The sequence below is a fragment of the Tribolium castaneum genome, chromosome 3, assembly GCF_031307605.1.
Source record: "Tribolium castaneum strain GA2 chromosome 3, icTriCast1.1, whole genome shotgun sequence".
Classification (NCBI taxonomy): Eukaryota; Metazoa; Arthropoda; class Insecta; order Coleoptera; family Tenebrionidae; genus Tribolium; species Tribolium castaneum.
In genome coordinates, this window is record NC_087396.1 from 21,687,558 (window position 1) to 21,706,170 (window position 18,613).

General features: G+C 38.6%; 2 protein-coding genes across 4 annotated transcripts; one reads left to right on the plus strand and one right to left on the minus strand.

Moving 5' to 3' along the window:
- The first annotated feature begins 6,744 nt into the window (after positions 1–6,744).
- ATPsynCF6 (ATP synthase, coupling factor 6) lies at positions 6,745–7,453 on the plus strand. Of its 2 annotated transcripts, none has more exons than XM_008197173.3 (3): positions 6,745–6,897; positions 7,017–7,177; positions 7,228–7,453. In XM_008197173.3, exons 2-3 carry the CDS (start codon positions 7,017–7,019, stop codon positions 7,391–7,393), a joined length of 327 nt encoding a protein of 108 aa, XP_008195395.1. In that variant the 5' UTR covers positions 6,745–6,897; the 3' UTR covers positions 7,394–7,453. The 2 variants fall into 2 exon arrangements, with proteins under 2 accessions (XP_008195395.1, XP_008195396.1); XM_008197174.3 differs by having other exon boundaries at positions 6,801–6,949.
- PolE1 (DNA polymerase epsilon subunit 1) lies at positions 7,424–18,607 on the minus strand. Of its 2 annotated transcripts, XM_015981376.2 has the most exons (17): positions 18,482–18,607; positions 18,311–18,398; positions 18,142–18,265; positions 17,877–18,095; positions 17,604–17,830; positions 16,612–17,247; positions 16,029–16,222; positions 15,443–15,976; positions 15,128–15,395; positions 14,770–14,943; positions 14,283–14,723; positions 13,508–13,873; positions 13,029–13,435; positions 12,109–12,979; positions 9,410–10,619; positions 8,086–8,330; positions 7,424–8,030 (listed from the first exon to the last, which is right to left on the minus strand). In XM_015981376.2, exons 2-17 carry the CDS (start codon positions 18,382–18,384, stop codon positions 7,445–7,447), a joined length of 6,576 nt encoding a protein of 2,191 aa, XP_015836862.1. In that variant the 5' UTR covers positions 18,385–18,398; positions 18,482–18,607; the 3' UTR covers positions 7,424–7,444. The 2 variants fall into 2 exon arrangements, with proteins under 2 accessions (XP_015836862.1, XP_064211685.1); XM_064355615.1 differs by lacking the exon at positions 18,482–18,607 and having other exon boundaries at positions 12,109–12,973; positions 18,311–18,437.
- Positions 18,608–18,613: the final 6 nt, after the last annotated feature.

Sequence of the window (18,613 nt, forward strand, 5' to 3'; positions counted from 1 at the left end):
CTAAATTGAATGCACTCAAGTTCGAGGTTAATTTGTTTCGTTTCGAAATTAAAGTTTAATTCGCGCCCCAATTTAATAAAAGTGTACGGCACGGCACAGAATTACTTAAATTAATTCGTGTCGCGGTCGCGGTTGCGGTCGCAGTTTAATAATTTATTTAATAATTAATTTAACAAACAGACGCACACGCACAAATTACTCTTTAATCGGAATTAAATTTAATTCGTTTGCTGTAAACCGGCTCTTAATTGCAATCAAATTATTTCGAGTACGTGCATAAATTTGATTTAAATTGTAAATTAAAATTTAGTAAATAAATAAAACCGGCCGCTAAATTGAATGCACTCAAGTTCGAGGTTAATTTGTTTCGTTTCGAAATTAAAGTTTAATTCGCGCCCCAATTTAATAAAAGTGTACGGCACGGCACAGAATTACTTAAATTAATTCGTGTCGCGGTCGCGGTTGCGGTCGCAGTTTAATAATTTATTTAATAATTAATTTAACAAACAGACGCACACGCACAAATTACTCTTTAATCGGAATTAAATTTAATTCGTTTGCTGTAAACCGGCTCTTAATTGCAATCAAATTATTTCGAGTACGTGCATAAATTTGATTTAAATTGTAAATTAAAATTTAATAAATAAATAAAACCGGCCGCTAAATTGAATGCATTCAAGTTCGAGGTTAATTTGTTTCGTTTCGAAATTAAAGTTTAATTCGCGCCCCAATTTAATAAAAGTGTACGGCACGGCACAGAATCACTTTAATTAATTCGTGTCGCGGTCGCAGTTTAATAATTTATTTAATAATTAATTTAACAAACAGACGCACACGCACAAATTACTCTTTAATCGGAATTAAATTTAATTCGTTTGCTGTAAACCGGCTCTTAATTGCAATCAAATTATTTCGAGTACGTGCATAAATTTGATTTAAATTGTAAATTAAAATTTAGTAAATAAATAAAACCGGCCGCTAAATTGAATGCACTCAAGTTCGAGGTTAATTTGTTTCGTTTCGAAATTAAAGTTTAATTCGCGCCCCAATTTAATAAAAGTGTACGGCACGGCACAGAATTACTTAAATTAATTCGTGTCGCGGTCGCGGTTGCGGTCGCAGTTTAATAATTTATTTAATAATTAATTTAACAAACAGACGCACACGCACAAATTACTCTTTAATCGGAATTAAATTTAATTCGTTTGCTGTAAACCGGCTCTTAATTGCAATCAAATTATTTCGAGTACGTGCATAAATTTGATTTAAATTGTAAATTAAAATTTAATAAATAAATAAAACCGGCCGCTAAATTGAATGCATTCAAGTTCGAGGTTAATTTGTTTCGTTTCGAAATTAAAGTTTAATTCGCGCCCCAATTTAATAAAAGTGTACGGCACGGCACAGAATTACTTTAATTAATTCGTGTCGCGGTCGCGGTTGCGGTCGCAGTTTAATAATTTATTTAATAATTAATTTAACAAACAGACGCACACGCACAAATTACTCTTTAATCGGAATTAAATTTAATTCGTTTGCTGTACACCGGCTCTTGATTGCAATCAAATTATTTCGAGTACGTGCATAAATTTGATTTAAATTGTAAATTAAAATTTAATAAATAAATAAAACCGGCCGCTAAATTGAATGCATTCAAGTTCGAGGTTAATTTGTTTCGTTTCGAAATTAAAGTTTAATTCGCGCCCCAATTTAATAAAAGTGTACGGCACGGCACAGAATTACTTTAATTAATTCGTGTCGCGGTCGCGGTTGCGGTCGCAGTTTAATAATTTATTTAATAATTAATTTAACAAACAGACGCACACGCACAAATTACTCTTTAATCGGAATTAAATTTAATTCGTTTGCTGTACACCGGCTCTTGATTGCAATCAAATTATTTCGAGTACGTGCATAAATTTGATTTAAATTGTAAATTAAAATTTAATAAATAAATAAAACCGGCCGCTAAATTGAATGCATTCAAGTTCGAGGTTAATTTGTTTCGTTTCGAAATTAAAGTTTAATTCGCGCCCCAATTTAATAAAAGTGTACGGCACGGCACAGAATCACTTTAATTAATTCGTGTCGCGGTCGCAGTTTAATAATTTATTTAATAATTAATTTAACAAACAGACGCACACGCACAAATTACTCTTTAATCGGAATTAAATTTAATTCGTTTGCTGTAAACCGGCTCTTAATTGCAATCAAATTATTTCGAGTACGTGCATAAATTTGATTTAAATTGTAAATTAAAATTTAGTAAATAAATAAAACCGGCCGCTAAATTGAATGCACTCAAGTTCGAGGTTAATTTGTTTCGTTTCGAAATTAAAGTTTAATTCGCGCCCCAATTTAATAAAAGTGTACGGCACGGCACAGAATTACTTAAATTAATTCGTGTCGCGGTCGCGGTTGCGGTCGCAGTTTAATAATTTATTTAATAATTAATTTAACAAACAGACGCACACGCACAAATTACTCTTTAATCGGAATTAAATTTAATTCGTTTGCTGTAAACCGGCTCTTAATTGCAATCAAATTATTTCGAGTACGTGCATAAATTTGATTTAAATTGTAAATTAAAATTTAGTAAATAAATAAAACCGGCCGCTAAATTGAATGCACTCAAGTTCGAGGTTAATTTGTTTCGTTTCGAAATTAAAGTTTAATTCGCGCCCCAATTTAATAAAAGTGTACGGCACGGCACAGAATTACTTAAATTAATTCGTGTCGCGGTCGCGGTTGCGGTCGCAGTTTAATAATTTATTTAATAATTAATTTAACAAACAGACGCACACGCACAAATTACTCTTTAATCGGAATTAAATTTAATTCGTTTGCTGTAAACCGGCTCTTAATTGCAATCAAATTATTTCGAGTACGTGCATAAATTTGATTTAAATTGTAAATTAAAATTTAATAAATAAATAAAACCGGCCGCTAAATTGAATGCATTCAAGTTCGAGGTTAATTTGTTTCGTTTCGAAATTAAAGTTTAATTCGCGCCCCAATTTAATAAAAGTGTACGGCACGGCACAGAATCACTTTAATTAATTCGTGTCGCGGTCGCAGTTTAATAATTTATTTAATAATTAATTTAACAAACAGACGCACACGCACAAATTACTCTTTAATCGGAATTAAATTTAATTCGTTTGCTGTAAACCGGCTCTTAATTGCAATCAAATTATTTCGAGTACGTGCATAAATTTGATTTAAATTGTAAATTAAAATTTAGTAAATAAATAAAACCGGCCGCTAAATTGAATGCACTCAAGTTCGAGGTTAATTTGTTTCGTTTCGAAATTAAAGTTTAATTCGCGCCCCAATTTAATAAAAGTGTACGGCACGGCACAGAATTACTTAAATTAATTCGTGTCGCGGTCGCGGTTGCGGTCGCAGTTTAATAATTTATTTAATAATTAATTTAACAAACAGACGCACACGCACAAATTACTCTTTAATCGGAATTAAATTTAATTCGTTTGCTGTAAACCGGCTCTTAATTGCAATCAAATTATTTCGAGTACGTGCATAAATTTGATTTAAATTGTAAATTAAAATTTAATAAATAAATAAAACCGGCCGCTAAATTGAATGCATTCAAGTTCGAGGTTAATTTGTTTCGTTTCGAAATTAAAGTTTAATTCGCGCCCCAATTTAATAAAAGTGTACGGCACGGCACAGAATTACTTTAATTAATTCGTGTCGCGGTCGCAGTTTAATAATTTATTTAATAATTAATTTAACAAACAGACGCACACGCACAAATTACTCTTTAATCGGAATTAAATTTAATTCGTTTGCTGTAAACCGGCTCTTAATTGCAATCAAATTATTTCGAGTACGTGCATAAATTTGATTTAAATTGTAAATTAAAATTTAGTAAATAAATAAAACCGGCCGCTAAATTGAATGCATTCAAGTTCGAGGTTAATTTGTCTCGCTTCGAAATTAAAGTTTAATTCGCGCCCCAATTTAATAAAAGTGTACGGCACGGCACAGAATTACTTAAATTAATTCGTGTCGCGGTCGCGGTTGCGGTCGCAGTTTAATAATTTATTTAATAATTAATTTAACAAACAGACGCACACGCACAAATTACTCTTTAATCGGAATTAAATTTAATTCGTTTGCTGTAAACCGGCTCTTAATTGCAATCAAATTATTTCGAGTACGTGCATAAATTTGATTTAAATTGTAAATTAAAATTTAATAAATAAATAAAACCGGCCGCTAAATTGAATGCATTCAAGTTCGAGGTTAATTTGTTTCGTTTCGAAATTAAAGTTTAATTCGCGCCCCAATTTAATAAAAGTGTACGGCACGGCACAGAATTACTTTAATTAATTCGTGTCGCGGTCGCGGTTGCGGTCGCAGTTTAATAATTTATTTAATAATTTAACAAACAGACGCACACGCACAAGTTACTCTTTAATCGGAATTAAATTTAATTCGGTTGCTGTAAACCGGCTCTTAATTGCAATCAAATTATTTCGAGTACGTGCATAAATTTGATTTAAATTGTAAATTAAAATTTAATAAATAAATAAAACCGGCCGCTAAATTGAATGCATTCAAGTTCGAAGTTAATTTGTCTCGCTTCGAAATTAAAGTTTAATTCGCGCCCCAATTTAATAAAAGTGTACTTAAGTTTAGGTTAAACGGTCCCTTGATGTACGAATTTCTTCAAATTTCACAGCACAGCACAGCACGACACAGAATCACTTTAATTAATTCGCGTCGCGGTCGCGGTTTAATAATTTATTTAATAATTTAACAAACAGACGCACACGCACAGACACACGTCCGACCGCTTCGAGCGCCAGCGGAAAACTGCCGTTGACACGCAACAGTTGACGTACCTATCAAAAAAAGTACACGTGCTCTCGCTCTCGCACCGTTTACGAGGGCGCCTCAAAAATTATTCTGCCCGCCACCAAATTTAATTCATTTTAAAAATTAAAAATTAAGTATTTGCAAACAGCCCTCTAACACGTGGACACACTGAATGTAACGGGGATGTTGAGAATATAAAAAATGTCCTGCAAACCACTTGTTCACCTCAAAGCCAGGGTTTCAATGACTTTTAGAACGGCCCCGTATTGAAAAATCAATAATCAGGTGACATTTGTGACGTATTTAGTGGAAATGAAGCGCGCCAACACGAAATTATGTTATACGAGGGTGGTTTGAAACTCGTGCGGCGGCATATACGAGGGTCGTTTGTGGTAAATTTTGTATAAAACTTCCTAGTTGTGTGAAAATTAATTCGTCGATTTGTAGAAAGTCATATTTGTTACCTTTTAAGTTATTACGGACAAGTTTAAAGCTAAAACATTAATTGTGGCAATCAAAATACGCTAAAACTAATTTTAGCATCAAAATTTGTGAGATTACCAACCTAAAAATCGCACTAAATCGTGTGTCGATCATGTATAGGACAGAATAAATTTTTTGCTTTGAGGTGTAACGTATTTAGAGTCAAATAAGCGTTCCAAATTTAAAAAATTTTAGACAAAAAGCGTAAAGTTAAATTTACGAGTATCAAAACACTTCTCACAACATGTACTCTAATTTTAATTACTTTTAGAACTGCCCCGTATTAAAAAATCAATAATCTGGTGACATTTGTGACGTATTCAGTGGAAATAAAGCGCGCCAACACAAAATTATTTCATACGAGGTTGGTTTAAAATTTGTGCCGCGGCGTTTGTTGTAAATTATGGATAAAACTTCCTAGTTGTGTGAAAATTAATTCGTCGATTTGTAGAATGTCATATTTGTCACCTTTTAACTTATTTTGGACAAGTTTAAAACTAAAACATTAATTGTGGCAATCAAAATACGCTAAAACTAATTTTAGCATCAAAATTTGTGAGATTACCAACCTAAAAATCGCAATAAATTGTGTGTCGATCATATATAGTTCAGAACAAATTTTTTGCTTTGAGGTGTAACATATTTTGAGTCAAATAATAATAATATTTCATGTATTTCATATTAGTTACAAGTGTTCATTAAAAAAAAAACAGCTCTAGAATGCTTAAAAAAACAATTGTTTTTTATGTATGGTATTAATTCAAATTCAGTTAAATTCAAATTGAAAGATCTCATGACCTTACATTTTGACAATTAAAAAGAACACATTTTCATTAGAATACATACATACATATTATTTATACGAACTATTGGAATTGTCTTCTTTGTTGTTCAACACACTATTTATCAATCCTAGCACCGGTTTATAAAAGCGTCGTTAATTTAATTCGCAATTAACTGAGTACTTGACCAAATTAGACAAATGTGACTGGTCCATTCGCGTTATTAACATTGAATAACAAATTAAATTTCAACAAAGTTGTCTATAAGCTTCTGGACTTTTGAATTCTGGTGAAGTGGTTTGTTTAATAGGCAACCAACAATACAATGACAAAAATTGTTCATGCATGGCCGTTGCCGGTATTACAGGCTACGATATCAAAATGCCTGGCCTGGTAATACAGCGTTGTGATGTGTGCTGCCTACTAATTGCTACTAATGCGCTCCTGTACGGTGGGATTAGGAACTATTTTTAATCAACCAATAGCGTGGCTTTACTTTCATACCCCTGGTCATGGCCATTTGACACTATTGCCAACCCATTCGCGTCTTGTCAAACAAGTAATAATTCATTAATTTCTGGGATTATAGACCCAAATTATAAATCCAATACGAATTCTAGTTTAAAACATGCCGATTCGCCAGAATAATTTAATAAATAGCTCAAAAAAAAAATCGATCAATTTTCTCAATTTGCCACCAACCTAACAAACAAAAAAACACCGATTTGTGAAAAGGGTTAAAGGGTGTCATTTCGACTTTTGCATTTTCCGCTCAAATTCCCTCAAGGTACGTCAAGTCCACCCCAGTGTCCCCTCACTTTTAATCACTGGACACAAACGTATGAATTGATCCCACCAATTACGTAATTTTGCCCGATTACATAAGACTTAACCTCTTTTTTTCAGATGTTGTCTTCGCATCTTTTGAACAATATCCACAGGTCGGTCCGTGCCACAGTCCACTCACGCAACATCGGAATCCTCGCCCCCTGCTTGCAGAAGGCCTCCGACCCGATCCAACAACTCTTCATTGAGAAAATCAAAGAATACAAACAGAAAAGTGGAGGGTAAGTTTCCACTCGAACTCTTCATTTCTGTACTAATTGATTGGTAAAAGTGGCACCAAACTCGTGGAACCCTCGCCTGAGATTGAGCGCGAGCTCAAGTCCGAGCTAGAGAAGGTGGCCAAGGTCTATGGGGGCGGTCCTGGCGTTGACATGACCAAGTTCCCAACGTTCAAATTCACGGATCCTGTGATCGATCCAATCAACTTGGAGAAATAAATTTATGTAATTAGTCGTTTAAATGAACAATTAAATTAAAAACTCGCTTTATTAAACCAACTTCAAAATCTGTTCAGTATTTTCCCTCAAAGCCGACATGTTGAAAGTATCGGCAAGTAGGTGAAATGTCTCAATCAACTTCACCAGCTCGCTCCGCGAGATTAAACATTTGAAATCGCCCGCGCACTGGCAGTGGAAAACCAAATTCTCCAACTTAATCTGGGCGCATTTCTTGCATTGCAAGTCTTGCAAATTGTACGCGAGAAATTTTCTGTTAATTGTGTCGAGTAAAAACAGCTCGATTTCCCCATTATCGTACGCAAAGTCGCACAAAGGGCACACCCAAGCCGCCTCTGACCTGTGGGTGTCCCTCCCCAAATCAATATCCCTGCAGTGATTGCAACTTTTACAAATCACTTGAGGAATAACATAAGACACTGAAGTGTCCCTCCATTCGGCCTTTTCGGAAAACTCGCCCACGCCAACTAGACGCAAAAGATTGGCCTTGAGGTGCGACACAGTGTCCTTCAGGGCCGCATCAAGGCCCAGCACTTGACAAACGGCCTTGACAAATTCCAGGGCCGGGCTTGTGCCATCCGGGAGCGGTTTGAGCCGATTGTTGATGCGTTCGGTGATTCTACAAATTAATTGAATTAACGAACGACTTGTGGACGGACTAGTCGGGGATTTACTGGAACAGTTCTTGGGTGATTTCCCCCGAGAGAATTTCTTTGGCGTATTGTCGAACGTCTTCGTTGGCCCCGATTCCGAATGTGGGTTGGCTCGAGACGGCCCGAGCTATTGTACTGTTTTCGGTTTCCTTCATTTTAGTGAAGGTTGCGTTGATGTAGCCGGCGATTACGGCGCTGAAATTGGTCCGGCAGCCCCCTGCTTCGGGAAGACGCTGCGCCAGGTTCCAGCTCATCACAATGTTAGACTACAATCGGAATTTAACAAATAATAATACAACAATGAAAATTGTTGCTATAAACATAGAAATAATGTAAAGTAATTTTTACACTTTGCGTTTATAATAAGTTTATTAACGGTTATCAGTAGGAGTTGTTTAAGCTTCATTAAAGTACAGTGTACTTTAATGAATTTAGGGATATTTAGTTTTCGAGAGTTTCTCCATAATGCGAGGAATCGGAAATAAAATTAACTAGACGCCCTCTGGTGATGACTTTTGAACTATGCCGAAAACAGTAAAGAAATTTTAGTAATGCCACATTTAACTGACATTTAATGAATTGTTCAACAATTTTGCGTGTATAGTGTTAATTACTTACAATAGAAAGAATTACTTTAAAAGTACGTGGTGGTAAATCCTAACGTTGACTTTGGTTCTGTAGTTTTTCGTGGTATAAAGTGTTTATTGTTGGAACTTGAAAGTGGATAAAATAATTTAAATTTTGATTACAAAGTGTTATCAAACAGTTGTCTAATTAAAGATTATAAGTAATGGATCACAGCGAACACAAAGTTTGGCTCAAGAAACCAATAAATTAGTGAAGTGTTATGAATTTTAGGTTAGAATTTTCCACTGAAAAAATCATGAAATGCTGCGGTAAATCTACAAAACTACAATAAAGATTAACAACTGCTGATATATTTAAACGTAAATTATGCCAAAAGGTAGGCTTTTCAATGTCTTTGTAATAATTTTTCAATAAAGAAAGTGAACCAAACAGTCATTCGTTATTCGTGTTTTCCTCGTCATCTCTCATTTATCAACATAAGTTTCTTGCATCAAAGATGCAATAATCATTCCGCATAGGCAATGTAATAATTGTGAAGCCCCAAAATTCGTACAACGCTCAAAATATCCGAATAAACATTTTCCCGCCATTTATGGTTACTGTTTTCGACCTAGCTCAGTGGCGCCCCCAACGGTAATTTTACTTCCGAAATACACGTACCGTTACCAACTGACACAAAATTCCCTAGACGGGAACAGTATTTTTTTAATTAAAATAAAAAAATCGGACTGACGAAACAGCAACAAAAACCTCTTACTTGACCTTTTTCCTCTTCGTTGCCCTCCTCTCTGAGGTCCTCCGGCAACTTCCCCTGAACCCCCGCATAATTGGCCGGATCCAGCCACACCAAAGTCTCCCAACACTGCCTAAACGAAATGTCCAACGAATGAAACAGCTCCTTATTCCTAATCGACGTGACCACAAACTCAACATTCTCCATCGCGTCCTCCACACTCTTCTTCTTCGAACAGATGACAATCTTGTTAAAATTCGCGTAAATAATCGTACACCCCAGCCGCTTAAACTCGGCCACGAGCTGCAAGAACAACTTCTTCATCAAATTCTGCAACGTCCGCAACAAAGCCGGATCGTAAAGCAGGGCTTTAGGCGCCCGCAACCACCGATAGAAATGAACGACTTGAAAATCGGCGAAAATGTTCTGATAGAGCGAAATATCCCGCATCCAAATACTGGCCATCGTGCGCAAAATCTTAAACGCTTCGGCACACCGCGCCGTTTCGTCGTAAACCGTCGGGTTATCTCCGACTAAATCGTCCAATGAGGTGGCCCCAACTCCATCAAACGCCGTAGCGCTGCTAGTGCCCTCGATGTCAGTCACGTGGTGCGACTGCAGGAGCGTATTAATCGCCAAGCAATCAACGTCCAACTCGATGCAAACGCTCGAGTACCACCCTGGTACATTGCACACCTCGCTCGAACCCTCCTGGTTCTCGGCCAACAATCGCGAGTCGTTTTCTTCAACGCCGCCCAAGTCGGGCTTGTCGGTTGGCGAACACCACAACACGTGGTTGTGTTTGGTTAAGTGTCGGGCGTAGAAGAGATCAGAACCGAAGAGGGCCGGGTCCGGGGGCATGTTACCGACCGGGAGGTGGAAGTACCGACTTTGCTCGATCATCAAGTCGAGCACTTTTTCGCTGTTGAGATAGTGGCGGACGAGGGCACGGCCGCCAATTTTCTGCCAGTCCATCACGTTGTACAGCTCCTCCTCGTCGGTGATGTGGATTTGCACTTGGGGGAAGTCCGAAAATAGGGGGATGCGCGAACGCAGTGTTGCCGGTTCAAGGGCCGATTGGACGGCAAGGAGGGTTGGACCTTTCTTTTCGTCCTTGTAGAACTGCAGGGCTTTTTGCAGGGTTTTGTAGACCTGGCCAAGGTCGCTCTCGACGCGGATTTCGAACGTGACGCTGGCGGGCGGGAGCGAGTCGTCCTCGGTGCCCTTTTCCTTCCTATGAATCATTATTTAATATCAAAGTGCGGTCAGTGGCATGTGAAGTTTATTTTATTTAATAAAATTTTTTATGTATTTAATTTTGTTTATTTTTTATTTAATAAAAATACACTATCGGACAAAAGTAAGGCAACATGTTGAAAAATATACAAATATTGGTATTTTAAATTTTAAGAGTTGGTATTTACCTTCAATTTAATTTTATAATAAACGTTTAAAGATATTCTTATTCGTGTTGAAAATGGATAGCCTATGGGTAATTATTATGACATACTACTAGCTTGAAATATAAAAAAGCCCGATATTAATGCGACAAAAGTAAGGCAACATTGTCAGAAAATATTTTCAACTCAAATTTTATTTGATTCAACATTTACATAACACTACCCAACACTAAAGTTTAAATAAATAGAACGAAAAATTCAATAATTTATGGCATAGCCGTTATTAAGTAAAATTTTTTGGCACCGTCTGGGCATTGAAGAAATTAATTTTTGAATAACATTTTCATCCAGATTTGACCACACTTCCTTGATTTTATCTATCAAAGAACTTTCCTCCAATCTTGCTTTGTCTAATTCAAATGTTTTCTTGCAAATTGAAGTCTGGCGCGTCTATTTCTTTCTGAAATCAAAGGTTTTTTAGCACGACGTCTACTAAAAAGCTTTGCTGCAACCAGTCTTCTTTGAATTGTTCGTGTACTAACTCCTACTTCCGGTATTTCCGCTATAATTTTAGATGCAGATTTCCATGGATCGTTTTCCGAAATTCTTTTAATGCGTCTGTCCATGTTTATAGTGGTTTTTCGTGGTCGTCCCGATTTTGGATTATTGTTTAAATGTCCTCTTTCGTTGTAGCGAATAATTATTTTAGACACGCTGTATCTAGGCAGTTGAAATCTTCTTGCAATATCCGCTTGTTTTTCATTGTTTAAGAAAGCATCGATCACTCTTTCTTTCAACTCTTTACCAATTGGTGTACCCGTTGGCATGGCTCTTGTTGCGCAAGACGAACTGTTAATATTGGCCTAACAAATTTTTCATTATAACAACATTTTTTGAAAAAAATCTAAATGTTGCCTTACTTTTGTCGTCTTAAAATAATCCTTTTTTACACTACAAGTCAACAAAGCGGTTTTTTTCAACCTTAATAAATAATTACTTGACATTAATGACAGTAGCTTCCTTTGATTCTTTTAACAATACCATAGTTTGCCCGATCATAATTTATTTACATTAGATAGACATTAATTTCTATATTTTTCAAAATGTTGCCTTACTTTTGTCCGATAGTGTATTAAATAAAAATAAAAATGTGAAGATTGTTTTTTTTTGTTTTAACCCTAGAAATTTTTAGTAAATCTAGTTTAAAGTTTCAATGAGAGAACTAATCATTAATGACTATTTTGCGTTTTTATCAATCTTTATAGTTTATATTTTTATAGTTTTGAAAGAGCTGATAAGCCACTTTGTAAATCCAGTACTCACTTTGCCATTCGTTCGGCTTGGTACAACTTGTTCAAATTCGGCATCAAGTTGGTCTTGACCGTATCAACGACCACAACCAGCGCCTTCTTCAAGGGAGTCAAGAACAACCCGAAGATTTGTTGCGGTTTAGTTGGGTGCCGATGATTATAAAAGAACAATCTTTTCACCGAATCCTTGACCAAATATTGGTTTCGCGCCGTACACAACTCCAAATTGTCCAATGGGAAGCTTTCCAAGCTTGAAACCTGTCCTACCACTTTACACAAGCAACCAATCTGGACAAAAGTGCGAAACAGCGGCGGCACTTGCGTCTCGTAAACGCCTTCAACATTCGGATCCGTCTGATCCAAGTACAATTTCCGGCCGTGTTCCTGGAACACTTCTTCGGGAACACTGTACATGTACAAGTTGTACACTTGTCTCGTACGCGGCAACGTGCGGTTACACTTCTTGAACAGAGCGCCTTCTTCCACCACTTTTGATTCCTTCAAGTTGGCGTAGAAAATTCGCGGCACTACCAACTTGATTTGGTGGAGTTCGTTGAGTATCAGGGCCCATAGTTTGTATTCGCCTGCGACTGGCGTTGGGGCCACTTGTATGACTTGCCAAGGAACCGTCAGCAGGGTTTTTTGGGCTTTTTGGAGGAACCCGCTCAAAGTACCAGTGACGGTGCTGCGCAAAACTGAGGCACTTGACTTGGCCTTCTTCCTGTTGCGGGTGCCTTGGGCCCGCTGCATGGCCTGGAACAGCCACTTGCGTTTCTGGAACGTTATCCAAGCCAAGTGTTCCTCCTTGGTGGTACCGTAAGGGGGCGGGTTCCCCATAACTTCACGCCACGTCTTACTCAGATCTTCTTCAGTGAAACCTGATTCTACGGAAGAGTATAATTTAGGAAACAATTGCGCTCACTGGCAGTAGACCTGATTCTTTATCGGAGTCTCGTTTTCGTTTAATTGTTGTTACAATGGGGCGTTTGTCGGTGCTGGAAGTACCGCCAAAGTCCTCAATGTCGGGCAGTGTTTGCGGTTTGGGACAAGCGGCAAACATGTCGGTGATTCGACGTTGCTTGAAAGTGTCGTTTTTTTCGAGCATTTTTTTGTGCAGCCAATCAGGGTGGCGGACACGTGGCACCGGATTGGGCACTCCTTGCATGGCCGCCGGGATTGTGATGATTTTCTGGATGGCACCACCGAGGCGCTCAATGTAGTAGTTCCAGTCCAAGATTTCGCGAATGTCGACTTCGTTTATTGAGTTGTCCTTGAGCCATTTGCGCAGGTAGTACCGCTGGACGCTGACTTCCGATTGGAAAATCGCCAATGGAATAGCTCTGCAAGTTCAACTGTTATCTACAGGCGTCCAAATGTAGACCAAATTTTTGGATGGACGAGGGATTTTTCACCTTTCTGTAACCGGAGCGCCATCTGGTTTCTTCGAAATGACATACTTGCAAGCCAAACCGGCATCCTTGACCATCTGATCGCCCAAAAATTCGGCCAAACGTTTGGCGGTACTAATTGAAGTACTTTTCTGGCCGCCGTATTCTTCGAGTTTCTTCGACATGGATCGGTTTTCCGAAATTAAGTCGAACAGCTCAGAATCGGGCATGTTACGACCGTGCGAAAACAAAACATCTAACCAATAATCGGCGATTTGGGCAACGGCCGCGTAACACGACTCCAAAGTGTCGCCTTTGAGGAACGCCTCAAACACCGACGATTGGAAGTTTTTGATCAACTGGAGTTCGCCGCGACGTTTTACCTCAAAACTATAAAAAAATATTTTTTTCGCCAATTTTATTACTACGGAGGACTACAAGTTAGGAGACGAAACGATGTACAAAATCGCACGATTTTCTGAACCAAAAAAAAAGTATTTTTTCAAACATTTTTCTTGCTTCTGTAACCGCAGAGTGCAAATTGGTAAAAGTTTTTTTTTTAAATATAGTATACTATACATATTTTGCATTATGTTAATGTCTTACTATTGAGAATTTAATGCTCTATCCACCTGTATTTTTTGTTTGCTGTGTGTTAACCGTTAGACACAATAATTTTTTCAAATTCTCTGAAAACTTATACTGCGCCCTCTGGCGACATTATCGGAAGTATGGAGGGCGGAACGTTTTATCCGTACGTCGTTTCACATCCTAACCTTTAGATATCCCTAGACCCTACCCTTTTAATTCGGCCAAAGTACCGTCGAAATTAAAGACAGCGTAGCGCTTCTTCAACTTTTTCCCCTCCTCCTTAGACGCCGGCAGTACCATGGCTTTATAGGGCCCATCAACTTCGAAAAAAATCGAGTTTTCTGACCGTTCCTCGTACTTTAAACTTTGCGCATCGACCAGTTCGTGGTACTGATCGTTGGTGAAGTGCTCCTTGACCATGGCATTAAGCACGGCATTAGGATAAGAAACCACAATTTTATTTTTTTTCTCGTGGTTGGTACGCACGACGAAATTTTCGGGAAACGAAGCCGGTAGAATACACCATATACCGTCAGTGTCAAGTTCCAAAGGCCTGCCAACCTTTTCGATTATTTCACGAGCGCGCATTATAATGTTGGCGCCCGTGTAACACACAATCCCCGCCATTTCCATACTGTGCCAACGCGCCCTAAAAAACAACTAGAAAAAATGCAAACAAAGAAAAAACCACCAACCCTCGTCTCATCACGTAGCCATAAAACGAATTCAAAATACACTTATGGGCCAATTGCAGCGAATCGTAGAGCACTTCCCTGTTCTTGGCCGACTTGATTTCGGACGCGTCGCCGCCTTTGATGGCCGCGGCCACGGCCTGCTTTGCCTTTTTCGACAAGCCTTTATACTCATACCTACACCAACCAAATCAAAGCAATGACATTCAAAACAGTAAAAGAACTGTAGTAATTCAAAGTTTGTTTAAAAATACATGATTCAATTAATATTTAATGACTTTTTCGCCAGAATTTTTTTGTTGTGGATTTGAAATTTATTTCATTTATTTATGAACTTTATTTAGGGCTTTAATTAAAATACCTTCGATCCCGAAATGCCCGAACTGTGTCGACATAAAACGAATTCTCTTTCTGGCAAATCGTAGTGGTCCGTTCTTCGATTTTGGTGACTTTAGCTTTCTTATAAACCTTGCGACAGTAAACAGTGAGCCGTTTCTTCTCCAAATCGGCTTGTTCCTGTTTGGTGAGTTGATGGAACGCCCGCTGGGGTCCCCCGGGATATTGCGGGGGGAACTTCTCGGTTTCGAGTTGTTGCTGGATGCGGTGGTACTCATTTCGCGACGCTGGCACTACAAAAAATTGACGAGTTGAATAAACGATTTTTTCTCCAACTCACTGTATTCCGCTCTCCACATCCAGGCCATATTTCTCTGGCACCTGGCGCCCAGTTTATTATAATCGCAGGCGGCGCAAATTGTCTCGTCGACGATGGCACACGGCTGTAGCCGATTGGTTAGGATAATGTTCGGGTACATGGCCCCCACGTCCAAATGGTAGATTAACGGACGCTCCAATCTCATTGGTTGTTCCTTCAGGCTTGTCAGCTTTGCGACAATCTCATTGGTTACTTCTTCAAGGTTAGTGACGTCGGTCAACGGCACGCCCTCTTCGATTTCAATCGCGTGTGCGAGGGTTTTGGGCACTTGCTCGATTAGTTTGTTAAGGGCGTCGGTTTCTAGCCGAAAACGGCAGGGAATATCGGCGCGGAAAACCCCTGATTCGAGCGCCTCCACGTGGCCGCCGACGTAAGTCTCCTGGTGTAGGACATGACCGTCGTCGGTTAACTTATTAAGGACTGTTTCCTCCTTATTGGGGAAAATGATATTGCAATGGAAGGCTTCCACCATCAAAAGGGCCTCACAAAGGGTGCCTAAAACCCGCCAAATGACGAAGTTGGGACCAAGGGCTGGGGAAAGCCTCACCGGAGCCTTTCCGCAAGACCTCGTCCGGCTCACAAGGGATGATGGTACAAAGGGCGAAAATAAAAGGGTGGACGTACTGCATGTAGAGATAGTAGGTCGCAACGGCGTCCGAAACGGAGTAGTTTGAGAGGACCTGCGGCTGGGAGGCCGCCAAAGGACACATCTCCTCGGGGTCCAACTCCACAGGGTCATACCTTGACCACAAATATTAAAATAAAATTAAAATTCACCAAGGAGTTCGCTTGTATTAACTCATATTAAAAAGAACTTTTTTAAGAGGGCTGGGTGTCATCACTGTAATCTAGTGTGTGATCTGTCAACAGCATCAAGTCGTTTACTGATAAAGCCCGAATAATTAACAAAATTAAGAGGAAACAACAAAAATAGAAAAAGTAGAAAAAATAATACACTTGTTTTATAACTTTTATAAGACTTAACACTATTAACACTCCTTCCTCGTGCTCCAAAACTATTCGTGTCACAGTAGAATTTCTTATAAAACTCATATAATAGAAATTAGCAAACTGTATTACTGACGTCTTGACTTTAAAATTCTTGTTTGAATGTAATAGTGGTTATTTACCTCAGCTTCGCCTTGGCCACCGCCTTTAAATTATGCGACCCAACGGGTAAATAAGAGTCCCTTTTAACCCAACACAAGCAGTCCATATGAATTGCAGGCCGACACGAATAAACATCATTTCTATCCTTGGCAAAGCCAATCTCCTGTTTCATGTCGAGATCGTAAACAGCGGCCCGAGTCTCCACAAACGGCCAGTCGAAAAAATCGCCGTTATACGTGACAAAAACGTGCGGTCGAACGTCCATTATGTGATCGAAAAATTTCTGAATCAACGCCAATTCGTTCGGTTCGTTGAAAATCGTAAATTTGCCCTCAAATTCAGGCTTTGGCGTGTATTCAAAATCCTCAATATCGGATGATAGGATTTCACGATTTGTGATTAGGAAGCCTTGTCCGTCTATCATGTATGAAATCATCATGATTTGGTCGGTTTGAGCGTCGGGAAATTTAAGAGGAAGTTTAGTTGTTTCGATATCGAAAGCGAGAACTATGGGCTCAGGACGCTCGATTAGGTCAGGTCTGAGGGTTATAACCGGCGGTTCGGTTGTGGCCCCCTTGCACTTGACCGTGTACCATAAACCGCAGAAGATTTTCAAGTCGATTGAGACACGCACGTGGTAGGGGACGTCATACTCGCTACAAAAAATTTGTTACTTGTTTTGGGAGCCCAAATAAAAACTTTTAATTTTTTTTAATTATCACCATTTCTTTAAGCTTTAAAAAGTGCATATTTTTTTATTTCAACTGAAACAGCAGTAAAATATAGCTGCTCTATGTATAAAACTGTATCTTCTATTTAAAATTATTTATAAGAATATTAACTCTCAATAGTTTTAAAGCATTCTAAAGAACATCTATTAGAAATTTGCGATCTGTGGGAGTATTTGGCTGTAGACAAGCAACTTATCTACACTTATCCACCTTCATGAAACTTTTACAAAACCGTAATACTAGATCTAATCAGCATTTAAATTGTTACTTGGGTCCTTTACCGAATATCGAGAATATTTTCCATCTGATCGGTGTTAGTCTTGGTGGTTTGGGCCGCCTTGTCTGCTAAAATGTCCGTCAACATTTCGGTGTAATAGGTGTTTGAGCTTTCCCTCTCTTTGTTCTTTTTCACAACTTTGAGTATCTCCTTCCTGACTTTAATTAAATCAGTTTGGTTGAAAAACGACAATTTTATGTACTTCTGTTGCAAACCAATCAAATGATTTGGCTGAAAAATCGCTCATAAGTTTAGCAACAACAATTGCTCGCTCTACCAAATCCAAATCCTCCTTTGTGACAACTTCAATTTTGCCAATTGTCCCCGAGAATTTTTTCGTAAGGAACTGGCTCACTTCTTGAATGAGCTCAATTTTCGTAAGAATGTAAAAATAAGGCATGTAACAGTACGACACTTTAAAGCGGGCGCCGTCCTCTTCCATGAAATAGAAGTCAACAGCCGCCACCAACCTCTTATCCTCATCTAAAATCTCACTCTACTCAGACATTATCAAGCCAGCCCCTGGTCCATAACCACGTTACCGCGTGCATGTTTAACAAAAATCCGGTCCTTTCTAAGTTATCCCGCACCCGCTCGAAGCCGTATTTTGCGTCAATCGCGTCATTTTCAATCACTTGGCGGAGTCTCACCTCCGAGGTTTCCTCTCTAAGGCAAAATACTTAAAAACGGGTGAATGTCCCTGGCACGTACCGTGAGAAGTCCGTGGGCTTTTTTGCCAACTTGGGGTCCCGCTGGGGCCGGAACTTTTCGTTAATTTCATCCATTATTGCAGACTAACCTGTTGACAAAACAACATGACTTTCGCGCTCATTTTGACACTAGGGGAATTTCGGGTCAGGTTTTTTCAAACATCAACATAACCTTTTTCTTTGGGCTATTTATCACGTAGTTTTGGCCGAGTCGCCACTCTTTAACCCAGAATTTGTATCTGATTGATAATTTGGGCCCCAAATCGGCCAAAACTGAACGAATTAGAGGCGACGTGAGTCGGTT

Bases quoted from the DNA above. Each gene is read 5' to 3' on its own strand.
- ATPsynCF6 (XM_008197173.3), top strand. From the start codon at position 7,017: ATGTTGTCTTCGCATCTTTTGAACAATATCCACAGGTCGGTCCGTGCC. The intron at 7,178-7,227 runs GTAAGTTTCCAC...GATTGGTAAAAG, and splicing joins TACAAACAGAAAAGTGGAGG to TGGCACCAAACTCGTGGAAC.
- PolE1 (XM_015981376.2), bottom strand. From the start codon at position 18,384: ATGGATGAAATTAACGAAAAGTTCCGGCCCCAGCGGGACCCCAAGTTG. The intron at 16,223-16,611 runs GTAAATAACCAC...TTTGTGGTCAAG, and splicing joins GTGGCCAAGGCGAAGCTGAG to GTATGACCCTGTGGAGTTGG. The intron at 14,944-15,127 runs GTATTTTAATTA...TGGTTGGTGTAG, and splicing joins CGGGCATTTCGGGATCGAAG to GTATGAGTATAAAGGCTTGT.